General features: G+C 38.3%; 1 protein-coding gene across 1 annotated transcript in view; it reads right to left on the bottom strand.

Annotated features, from left to right (window-relative positions):
* LOC123559597 (amyloid-beta precursor-like protein) overlaps positions 1-12,824 on the bottom strand; it is a 75,046-nt gene that overhangs the window by 19,913 nt on the left and 42,309 nt on the right. The window contains exons 6-7 of the mRNA XM_053516831.1: positions 8,705-8,800; positions 2,980-3,138 (exon numbers count right to left, since the gene is read on the bottom strand). Of these exons, the coding sequence (XP_053372806.1) occupies positions 2,980-3,138; positions 8,705-8,800 (255 nt within the window). The remainder of the gene's footprint in view (positions 1-2,979; positions 3,139-8,704; positions 8,801-12,824) is intronic.

Genomic DNA, 12,824 nt, shown 5'->3' with positions numbered 1-12,824 from the left:
TTAACAAGCTTTTCCTTTGATTTGACCTGGTGACCTAGTTTTTGACCCCAGATGACCCAATATCGAACTCGTCCAAATTTTATTGAGGGTAACATCCTGACCAAGTTTCATTAAGATTGGGCCAAAATTGTGACCTCTAGAGTGTTAACAAGCTTTTCCGTTGATTTGACCTTATGACCTAGTTTTTGACCCCAGATGACCCAATATCGAACTCGTCCAAGATTTTATTGAGGGTAACATTCTGACCAAGTTTCATTAAGATTGGGCCAAAAATGTGACCTCTAGAGTGTTAACAAGCTTTTCCTTTGATCTGACCTGATGACCTAGTTTTTGATCCCAGATGATCCAATATCGAACTCGTCCAAGATTTTATTGAGGGTAACATTCTGACCAAGTTTCATTAAGATTGGGCCAAAAATGTGACCTCTAGAGTGTTAACAAGCTTTTCCTTTGATTTGACCTGATGACCTAGTTTTTGATCCCAGATGACCCAATATCGAACTCGTCCAAGATTTTATTGAGGGTAACATTCTGACCAAGTTTCATTAAGATTGGGTCAAAAATGTGACCTCTAGAGTGTTAACAGTCAAATTGTTGACGACGGACGGACGGACGGACGACGACGGACGCCGGACACAGGGTGATCACTAAAGCTCACCTTTGAGCACTTCGTGCTCAGGTGAGCTAAAAAGAGAAAGTGCACCAAAACTTTAACCAAGGTGGGGACGCGGAAAGACGCCGACGCCGGGGCGAGTAGGATAGCTCTCCTTATACTTCGTATAGTCGAGCTAAAAATTGGTAGAGGACTACTACATCATGCTACATGCCAAATATCTAAGCTCAGAGCATTACAGTTTCAGACAAAAAGATTGTTAAAGTTTTACATCCAGGCCAAGTTTCATCAACTTCCGCCATGAAATTTCAGAGGAGGAGATTTTTCAATAAATATGCTGACTCAGGATGCTGGACATCCCACCTTTACTCATGGCTCACAATGAACAAAGTTCTGGTGAGCTAAAACCTATTTATAAAGGTAAGCTAATCAGAAACACCCAATAAACCTATCTAATCTGCTTTAGAAATATTTGAAAATAATTTCTATATAACCTTTTTGTGTAAAGCATATTTAAGTGAAAGCATTAGGAGTGTTGAATAAAAACAAGGAGCTGCATTCAATAAACGCTTGATGCCCCCAGTGGCATCCTTGTCGATAGATTTTGCACCCAAGTCCAAAACAAGGTCAAGGTCAAGGTCAAACTGAGGTCAGGTGATGTGTGAAGATGAAGAATGGTCACAGTATCTGTATTAGTATCAATTCATTCTTGTAAGGGGTATTGATGCTAGACGAAACGGTCCCATTTGGTTAACCAAGAGATGGCCCATATTATACATGGTTCATACAGAATATCAGAGACATAATTCAAGTACTTTTCAAGGACTTTTCAAGGACTATTTACAATTTTTCAAGGACTATTTTTTTTTCAAAACCGTGACCTAATCTGAACAACTTTTAACGAGTTTTTATTGTGTTCATCATGTAATGCAAAAATAAAACAACCATCACTTGTCACACCTTTGAAAATGACGTAATTCGATTGTTAGATTGATGTGATTCACTATTTTGCTGATGTTTAATGCTTTTCTTGTGACTTTTTAGCGCACTCCCACTGTTGATGCGTCAAGAATTTTGTCATACGATGTCATATACCCTTCGTTCAGTCTGCTTTATAGCGCTTCAGCCACTGTTTATATGCGTCCTTTGTCTCCCACTTACTTGAGCTAACATGTTTATTTTTCTTACTCATTTTAAATTCAATGGAAACACTCGCAAACAGCAAAAAATTGCGAGTTATTATTCACCAGGTCCCAGAAAAGTCACAAATTAGCTATATAGCTAAATCTAGCTATATATAGCTAGAAATAGCTATAAAACCAATAACAATTGTTTAACATATGTGTATATTAAATGTAAAATAATTATTATCCCATTCAAATGGTTTATGAGACAGAAGACAATCACAAAGAATGGAGATCTATGCAGTTTCAGTTTCAATACATGTTGCGAATTTCTGTGATTAGTCATTTATAAATTTGTTTTATACTACGATGATTATCACAAGTGAAAAATTCAGTGATGATTTATCGCAAAATACTGCCAAAGTTATTGAAAATGTGACTACAAAGATCTTGGATTTGTGTTATTGTCTTTCATCTTCTAAACCTTTTGGACGTAATTATGACCATTTTGCATCTTGTTTTCACATATTTTGCATTATTGGTATTGGTTTTATAGCTACTTCTAGCTATATATAACTAATGTAGCTATATAGCTAATTTGTGACTTTTCTGGGACCTGTTCACCGGAATATTTAAACGGAAACGGAAATATACAAACGGTGATACAGTAGAAATAGCACTCTGTGTAAATATCATAAAATGCGGCCGTAGACCACTACCATAGCATACGGGGAAATCAATGAGTGACCAGATCCGGCAATTTCAAGAATTTTATTTTCATTTTGTCTGATTTATTTTAAGCATTATTCATTTTGCAAAGCAAAGTTACGGACAGAATGTTTTCAAGGAGTGAAAGGTCAAATTCAAGCAGTTTTTTTCAAAATTCAAGTACTTTTCCAGCTTTTTTAGGGTTTTGTCATTTTCAAGGACTACCATCGAATTCAAGGACTTTTCAAGGCCTGTGCGAACCCTGATATAAAGCAACCAGTCAAAAATGAGGTCAAGGTCAAGGTCAAACTGAGGTCAGGTGATGTCTGATGATGAGGAAAGGTCACAGGTTACAACTGCATTAGTATCAAGTCATTCTAGTAAGGGGTATTGATGCTAGACGAAATGGTCCCATTTGGTTAACCTCATACGGACGGACGGACAGGACAATCACTATATGCTTCCCGCATCAGTAGATGATGGGGGCATAAAAATAGGTGACCAGGAGACGAAGAGTATAGTATTATTATTTACCCTAGGTTCATCAGCTTCCACTTCTTCCTTGTATTCCTGTCTCAGTATGTTTTTCTTCTTGTTAAACATTGCCTGTACTTTCTGCAGGTGTAGGTTCACCAGTTGTTTCTTCTCACTTTTACCCTCCTCCTCGAATGCATGGTACATACGCTGGAATCTCTGCAAATATATGGTAAACATATACATGCCACTCAAAAGCGAAAACTATGGACATGCAATTTATATTCTAAATATAAATAGTTATAAACCCTTTCAATGCACATTCATAATGAACTCTGTGCAAGGTTTATCACCTCCCATTCATGTCATTTGGTGACCTTACAGCTTTTGATGGTGGCAGACCCCCACCCCCCACCAAGTGCCCTTTAAGGCATTGGCAGGCACCTGGGTACAACCATCATTCTTCTTTACATGAAATGTTTTTACATCAAGTCAGTAATGTCAACAACCTTAACCACTTGGCCACAGAGGCCCCAATTCCTAACAACAAGAGGGCCAAGATTGCCCTAGGTCGCTCACCTGAGAAACACACCATAACAGTGTAAACATGTTTGACCTAGTGATTTCATGGAAAAAATATTCTGACCAATTATCATTAAAATTGGAGCAAAAATCTTGAGTATAAATAAGTATTTTCTTTGATTTGACCTAGTGACCTAGTTTTTGACCCTAGATGATCCATATTCGAACTTGATCTAGACTTCATCAAGGCTATCATTCTGACCAAATTTCATGAAGATCAATTGAACAAGAGCTGTCTCCATAGGATGACATATGCCCCCGATGGCACTTTGAATGAGTAGTTATGGCCGATGTTAGAGTTTAGGACATTTGACCTACGGAGCTGGGTCTTGCGCGCGACACGTCGTCTTACTGTGTCACACATTCATGCATAGTTATTTTAAAATCCATGCATGAATGACAAAGATATGGACCGGACACGCCCATCAATGCACTATCATGAAAAATGACCTTTAACGTCTAAGTGTGACCTTGACCTTTGAGCTACGGAGCTGGGTCTTGCGCGCGACACGTTGTCTTACTGTGGCACACATTCATGCCAAGTTATTTGAAAATCCATCCATGGTTGACAAAGATATGGACCGGACACGCCCATCAATGCACTATCCTTTAAAGTCTAAGTGTGACCTTGACCTTTGAGCTACGGACCTGGGTCTTGTGCGCGACACGCTGTCTTACTGTGGTACACATTCATGCCAAGCTATTTGAAAATCTATCCATCGATGACAAAGATATGGACCGGACACGCCCATCAATGCACTTTCCTTTAATGTCTAAGTGTGACCTTGACCTTTGAGCTATGGACCTGGGTCTTGCACGCGACATGTCGTCTTACTGTGGTACACATTCATGCCAAGTTATTTGAAAATCCATCCATCGATGACAAAGATATGGACCGGACACGAAAATTGCGGACAGACTGACAGACCGACAGACGGTTCAAAAACTATATGCCTCCTTCGGGGGCATAAAAATACAGCCTCTATCGCATACACAAGGTTTTTCTTTGATTTGACCTAGTGACTTACTTTTTGACCCCAGATGACCCATTTTCAAACTCGGCCTAGATTTCATTAAGGTTATCATTTTGACTTAATTTCAGGAAGATCAATTGAAAAATACAGCCTCTATCGCATATACAAGCTTTTCCTTTGATTTGACCTAGTGACCTACTTTTTGACCCAAGACATGGTTCATACAGAATATCAGAGACAAAATTCAAGTACTTTTCAAGGACTTTTACAATTTTTCAAGCACTATTTTTTTTCAAAACCACGACCTAATCTGAACAACTTTTATTATGTAATGCAAAAATAAAACAACCATCACTTGTCACACCTTTGAAAATGACGTAATTCGATTATTAGATTGATGTGATTCACTATTTTGCTGAGGTTTAACGCTTTTCTTGTGATTTTTTAGCGCACTCCTACTAATGATACCTCAAAATTTTGTCACACGACATACAAATACACTTCGTTCTGTCTGCTCTATAGGGCTTCAGCCACTGTTTATATTCGTCTTTTGTCTCCCGCTTACTTGAGTAAACATGTTTATTTTTCTTACTCATTTTAATTCACTGGAAACACTCGCAAATAGCTAAAAATTGCGAGTTATCATTCCCCATATTTTTTTAAACGGAAACAAGCAAACGGTGATATAGTAGAAATAGCACTCTGTAAATATCAATAAAGTGTGGCCGTAGACCACTATAATAGCATACGAGTGACCTGATCCGGCAATTTCATGAATTTATTTTCATTTTCTCCGATTTATTTTCAGCCTTAAATTCTTTTTGCAAAGCAATGTTATGGAAAGAATATTTTCAAGGAGTGAAAGGTCAAATTCAAGGAGTTTTTTTCAAAATTCAAGTACTTTTCCAGGTTTTTTAGGATTTTTGTCATTTTCAAGGAGTTTTCAAGGACTACCATTGAATTCAAGGACTTTTCAAGGCCTGTGCGAACCCTGCCAGATGACCCATATTCCAACTTGACCTAGATTTCATCAAGTCAATCATTCTGACCAAAATTCATGAAGATTAACTGAAAAATACAGCCTCTATCGCATACACAATGTTTTTGTTTGATTTGACCTAGTGACCTAGTTTTTGACCCCAGATGACCCATTTTCGAACTCGGCCTAGATTTCATCAAGTTAATCATTCTGACCAAATTTCATGAAGATCAGTTGAAAAATACAGCCTCTATCGCATACACAATCTAAATGTTGACAGACAGACAGACGACAGACATCGAGCGATCAGAAAAACTCACTCAGGTGAGCTAAAAATATTAGCATCCAAAGAGATATACAAGAGGGTCATGATGACCCTGGATCGTTCACCTGAGTAATATGAGCCATATTTTTCAAATGGCAAACTGATGCTAAAATATTAAGAAGGTAGGTCAGTAGGTCACATTCATGGTAACTGAAAGTCAGTTTTAAGATCGGTGTGCAAAACTGTACATGTCATCCAAATTTCAAGGCTGTATCTTAAACAAGAGGGCCATGAAGGCCCTGTATCGCTCACCTGACCAATTGACCTAAAGATCATCATGATTAACATTTGGACCAAGTTTCATTAAGATATGGTCATAAATGTGGCCTCTAAAGTGTTAACTAGCTATTCCTTTGATTTGACCCCGTGACCTAGTTTTTGACCCGGAATGACCCAGATTCGAACTTGACCTAAAGATCATCAAGTTTAACATTCTGACTATGTTTCATGAAGATACAATTATAAATGTGGCTTCTAGAGTGTAAATAAGCTTTTCCTTTGATCTGACCTAGTGACCTAGTTTTTGACCCCACCTGACCCAGATTTCTTCTTGGCCTAATGATACATCAAGATTAACATTCGGACCAAGTTTCATTAAGATATGGTCAAAAAAGTGGCCTCTAAAGTGTTAACTAGCTTTTCCTTTGATTTGACCCAGAGACCTAGTTTTAGACCCGACATGACCCAGTATCGAACTTGACCTAAAGGCCCTGTATCGCTCACCTGACCTATTGACCTAAAGATCATCAAGATTAACATTTGGACCAAGTTTCATTAAGATATGATCATAAATGTGGCCTCTAAAGTGTTAACTAGCTATTCCTTTGATTTGACCCCGTGACCTAGTTTTTGACCCAGCATGACCCAGATTCGAACTTGACCTAAAGATCATCAAGTTTAACATTCTGATAAAGTTTCATGAAGATACAGTCATAAATGTGGCCTCTAGAGTGTTAACAAGCTTTTCCTTTGATTTGACCTAGTGACCTAGTTTTTGATTCAACCTGACCCAGATTTGAACTTGACCTATAGATCATCAAGAATAACATTTTGACTAAGCTTCATTAAGATATGGTCATAAATGTGGTCTCTTCAGTGTAAACTAGCTTTTCCTTGATTTGACTGGGTGACCTAGTTTTTGACCTGACATGACCCAGTTTCAAACTGGACCTTAAGATCATCAATATTAACATTCTGACCAAGTTTCATGAAGATAGAGTCATAAATGCAGCCTATACAGTGTTAACAAGCTTTTCCTTTGATTTGACCCGGTGACCTAGTTTTTGATCCCAGATGACCCAAAATCAAAATCATCCAAGACTTTATTGAGGACAACACTGACCATGTTTCCTTAAGATTGGGCCAAAATTGTGACCTCTAGAGTCTAAACAAGCTTTTCCTTTGATTTGACCTGGTGACCTAGTTTTTGACCCCAGATGACTCAATATCAAACTCGTCCAAGATTTTACTAAGGGTAACATTCTGACCAAGTTTCATTAACATTGGGCCAAAATTGTTACCTCTAGAGTGTTAACAAGCTTTTCCTTTGATTTGACCTTGTGACCTAGTTTTTGACCCCAGATGACCCAGTATTGAACTCGTCCAAGATTTTATTGAGGGTAACATTCTGACCAAGTTTCATTAAGATTGGGCCAAAATTGTGACCTCGAGTGTTAACAAGCTTTTCCTTCGATCTGACCTGGTGACCTAGTTTTTGACCCCAGATGACCCAATATCGAACTCATCCAAGATTTTATTGAGGGTAAGATTCTGACCAAGTTTCATTAAATTTGGGCCAAAAATGTGACCTCTAGAGTGTTAACAGTCAAATTGTTGACGATGGACGACGGACGGACTGACGATGGACACAGGGCGATCACAAAAGCTCACCTTTTGCTCAGGTGAGCGAAAAACAAGAAAGTAGGTCAGTAGGTCAAGGTCACAGTCAAGTGATCCCTAATTGCTTGAGGTCATCAGGTAATTATAATTAAACAGTCTTGGAAATCTGATCTGATAATTTTTCCTATATAACTCATAGTTATAACAAGTGACCCCCAGGGTGGAGCCTCTTTTCACCCCAGGGGCATAATCTGAAAAAAAAACTTCTTAGAGATCCATCAGGTAATGCTACATACCAAATATCAAAGGCATAGGCCTTGAACTTTCAGATAAGAAGATCTTGATTTTTTTTTCCTATATAAGTCTATGTTAAACATGGTACCCCCAGGGCAGGGCCTCTTTTCACCCTAGGAACATAATTTGAACAATTTTGGTAGAGAAGCACTAGGAAGGGCAACATACTTAATATCAAAAGCCTAGGCCTTGCAGTTTCAGGCAAAAAGATTTTTAAAGTTTTTTTCCTATACAGATCTATGTAAAAATTAAGACCCACCGGGACAGGGCCTCTTTTCACCCTAGGGGCATAATTTGAACAATTTAGGTAGAGGTCCAAAAGGCAATGCTACACACAAAATATCAAAGGCCTAGGTGTATTTGTTTTAGACAAGAAGATTTTTAAAGTTTTTTACTATATGTCTATGTAAAACTTGGGAACCCAGGGGGCACAATTTGAACAATCTTGATAGAGGACCATAAGATGATGTCACATGCCAAATATCAAGGCTCTACGCCATGCGGTTTTGAACAAGAAGATTTTTAAAGTTTTTCCTTTCGGTTGCCATGGCAACCAGAGTTCTGCATGGAATTCAATTCTTTGAACAATTTTGAAAGGGGGCCACCTAAGGATCATTCCTTAGAAGTATGGTGTAATTCTGCCCAGTGGTTTTCAAGAAGAAGATTTTTTTAGAAAATGTTGACGGACAGACGACCGACGACGGACATGGAGTGGTCACAAAAGCTCACCAGGAGCCTTTGGCTCAGGTGAGCTAAAAATGGTTTAAGGATATTTGATATGTGTTGTACTACCTCTGTGATTTCCTTGTTAAGCTGTTCTGCACCCTGTTTGTCTGTCTTTCTCATCTCAGCAACATGCTCACGAGCCTCCTGCCATTCCTTCATCATCTAAAAATAGAAATGTAGCCCATTAGTGTTTATGCATGAAATACAATGATGCTGTAATTTATAGCAGAACTACGGGCTCCGTGAAATGGCCCAGACAGCTTGACATTACAGTCAGACATTTGAAAAAGATTATTGTTATTCTTTCGTATAATGATGAGTTGAAATTTGTGACTTTTGACCAACAGGTGATGCTCAGACTGCTTCGCAAAGGACTGTGCTAAGTACAATAGATGCTTGCAAGGGGGGGGGAGAGAGCAGAGTGTATGTGTGTGGTGAGGGTGATAAGATACAAAATGGCAAGAAACTCAAAAAAATTTCTTGTTTTTTGAGGGGTGGGGGTAATGGGAGAGGGCTGTAATGTAGATTGTTGCAGTCTGCACATTGTCTCATTGCCTATATTCCAAATTCCAAGTAAATACCTTAAATATCTTAAAGTTATGCACTGGACTCAAAATATGATGCCACTGATGGGCAGATTTGACCTTGACCTTTGAGCTACCACCCTGGTTCATGCACATCATCTCATCACTATCTACCGACATCTTAAGTTTGAAGTCAATACCTTGAGTGGCTAGTAAGTTATGCTCCATTCATGAAATATGATGGGCAGATTTAACCTTTGAGCTCAAATTATTTCTGACATTTCGCTCTATGACTTCTCCCATTCTCGCGAGGGGCAATTTAAGCCGAGCACATTATCAGATCAGTGAGATATTGCTCATTTTCAGTTAACAACAAAGGTTGTCCTGTTATCTCCCATTATGACAAAAGCATTAGTCTGGTTTCAAAATCTACTCACAAAAAACAAAGTATCATCACTGAAAAAACACTTTCTGTGTGCTGTAAATTACCATATTATATTTTGTGTTTCAGCTGGACTTTTATGGGTTTTACATTTTTAAGCTAATTTTTAACTGTATGCTGAAGTCCAAGTTTGTCGATTGGCAAAATAATGAAATCTACAAAAATCTGTCACCCACGAATAATAATGATATAACAGACCTATATGCCAAGTTCAAAGTCAATATCTTGAACAATTTTGAAGTTGTGTTACAGATATACGGAATACAAAGTACAGATTTGACATTTGAAGTCAATCTGTGGCCTTGATCTTTGAACTGTCCTATTTCATGTCCTCTGCATATCATCACTTATATGTATGCTAATTTTGACGTAAACACCTTGCTCTGGACACAAAATATGGACAGATCTGACCTTGCTTGACCTTTGGCCTACAGACCCAGGTTCATACGCTCTGCACATTTCAATGCCACTTACCTATATACAAAGACAGAAGTGAATACCTTAAATGGTTAGTAAGCTGTGCCACGGACATGAAATATGAAATGGACAGACAGACAGATGGATGCACTGTTACATAATATGTCGGTCTTTCCAGAATGGGTGTGTATGAAAAGCTGACAGAGGCAAGACTAGACTTGTTTCTGGCACACAATTTTATTTACATCAGGAACATGAGTACTGGATAGTTTGATCTGTCTGAGCCATCTTGATATTTCAGCCTACTTCATGATTTATTCATACACCATCCATCTTACTGCCACTAGCCTTGAAAGAAATCAAATAATTGATTTTTGAGGGTAAAAGGAACAGAGTAAGCCTATACTTACCGCAGACTAAGGCAAAAATACATAAACATGATCTGACATTAGAGATAAAAAAAAAATCACTTGAAAACAACATGATACTCTAGTTAAGTTTTGGTTATCATGACACCTGCAACTTAAAAACTCACTTGCCAGTTTTTGAAACTGAAAAAAAAAAAAACGAAACAAGAGGGCCAAAATGGCCCTAGATCGCACACCCGAGTAGATATATTATTGTAGACAAACAGTACACCCGAGTAGATAGATTATTGTAGACAAACAGTTCAAACACTATATGCTTCTTAGGTCTTAAAATGCATGGGGAAATGCCCAATGGGCCTAAGGTACTCACCTGAAGAGGACCTTGACCATCTAACCCTGCTACTTGTGTGAAAAGGTTCAAAGTTTGGTGAAAATCCTTTGAAAACTTCATTAAAACGGAAGCTATTTCAAGATCTTTTTCCTATATTTTGCTGTGACAACCCAAAAATGTGTTACCGTCAGAAAAAAGTTCAAGATAAGGAGTTATTTAGTTTTTTAATCTTAAGCTCTGGTGTCCCCTAAAAGGCATCAAGTAGAACCATTTGAACAAATCTGGGAGAGGACCTTACCATAATGCTGATGAAGATCCATCAAGCCACTCAGGAGAGGTTTTACTATTTTTAGATATAGTGGCACCTTAAAGGGTCAAGTGCCCCCAACTGAATAAGTTTTGGGAAGGACCTTACAATCACACTTTAGATCAAGTTGGATGAAGATCCATCAAACATTTCATGAGAAGATGATTTTTTTTTTTTTGCCATTTTCAACTCCAGTGGCCCGTAAAAGGGTCTGAACAAATTTTGGAGAGGACCTTACAGTGATGCATACACAAAGTTTGAGGATGATCCATCAAGCAGTTCATGAGAAGAAATCATTTAAAGATATCTTTATTGTTAGCTCTAGTATCCCCTATATTGGGTCAAGCATCCCCATTTCAACAAAACTGGCAGGAAACCTTATGATGATGCTACAGACCAAGTTTGTTGAAGATCCATTCAATGGTTCATGATAAAAGTTGTTTAAAGGTATTTCTATTTTTAGTGGTCTCTAAAAGTGGCCAAATATCCCATTTGAAGTAGGTAGAGGACCTTAAATGATGCTGTAACCAAGTTTGATGAAGATCCATCAAGCAATTTATTAAAAAAAATTGTTTAAAGGGGCCAAGCGCCTTCTCTTGAACAACTTTGGGAGAGGACCTAATAATGATGCTACTGACCAACTAAAGATCCATCCATCATTTAATGTAAAGAGGTTGTCAAATTTGGGTGAGGAACTTATAATGATCCTACAGACCATCTTAATGAAGATCCTTCCATCAGTTAATGAAAGGTCTAAAATGGGCCATGTGCCTCCCATTTGAACAAACCTGGTTTGATGAAGACCCATCAAATGGTTCATAAGAAGAAGTTGTGTAAAGGTATTTTTATTTTTAGCTCTAGTGGCTCCTAAAAGACACCAGGTGCCTCCATTTGAACAGTTTTGTGAGCTGACCTGTCAATGAAGCTACAGACAGAGTTAAGCAGTTCATGAGCAGTTGTTAAAAGGTATTTCTATTTTTAGCTCTAGTGGCCCTTAAAAGAGGCAAAGCATCCCAATTTGAAGAATAGGAGAGGACCATATATGACGCTACTGACAAGGTTTGATCACTTCACAAAAAAAAAGTTGTTACAAGTGTATCAATCTGCCCCTAAAAGGGGCCAAGCACCCCCCACCCCACCCTATTTGGATAAATTTGGGGGGAGGACGTTACAATGATACTACAGAGAAAGTCTGATGACTTGGTTAGAAGAAGTCATTTAAAGGTATTTCTATTTTCAGTTCTAGTAGCCCAGAATTCCGGGCTAAGCTCCCCCATTCTACTAAAGGGACCAAGCGTCCCAACTGGAATAAAATTTGGGAGAGGAAATGATGCTACTGAACAAGTTTGATGAAGATCCATTGAGCAGAGAACAAGTTATTTAAAGCCATTACCATTTCTAGCCCTTAAATGGGGCCAATCATCCCAATAAATTTGGGACAGGACCTTATAATGATGCTACAGGTCATGTTTGATAAAAATCCATTCAGCAGTTCAAGAAAAAATCTTTAATAGGTCTTTTTATGTTTGGCTGTAGTGGCCCCTAGAAGGGGCAGACTGCCCCATTAGAACAAATTTAGATGAGGGCATTATAATGATGCTAGAGACCAAATTTGATGAAGATCCACCGAGTGGTTCATGAGAAGAAGTCATTCAAGTTATTTCTATTTTAAAAGGGGCCAATCACCTCATTTGAATTAATTTGGGAAAGGACCTTTTAATGATGAAGACCCATCAAGCAGTTCACGAGAAGAAGTGTTTTAAAGGTATTTTTAGCCCTAGTGGCCCCTTCCATGGG

This window comes from Mercenaria mercenaria, chromosome 10, assembly GCF_021730395.1.
Source record: "Mercenaria mercenaria strain notata chromosome 10, MADL_Memer_1, whole genome shotgun sequence".
NCBI lineage: Eukaryota > Metazoa > Mollusca > Bivalvia > Venerida > Veneridae > Mercenaria > Mercenaria mercenaria.
Note: the sequence above shows the minus strand (reverse complement) of the source record. Positions and strands in the feature narration are given on the sequence as shown.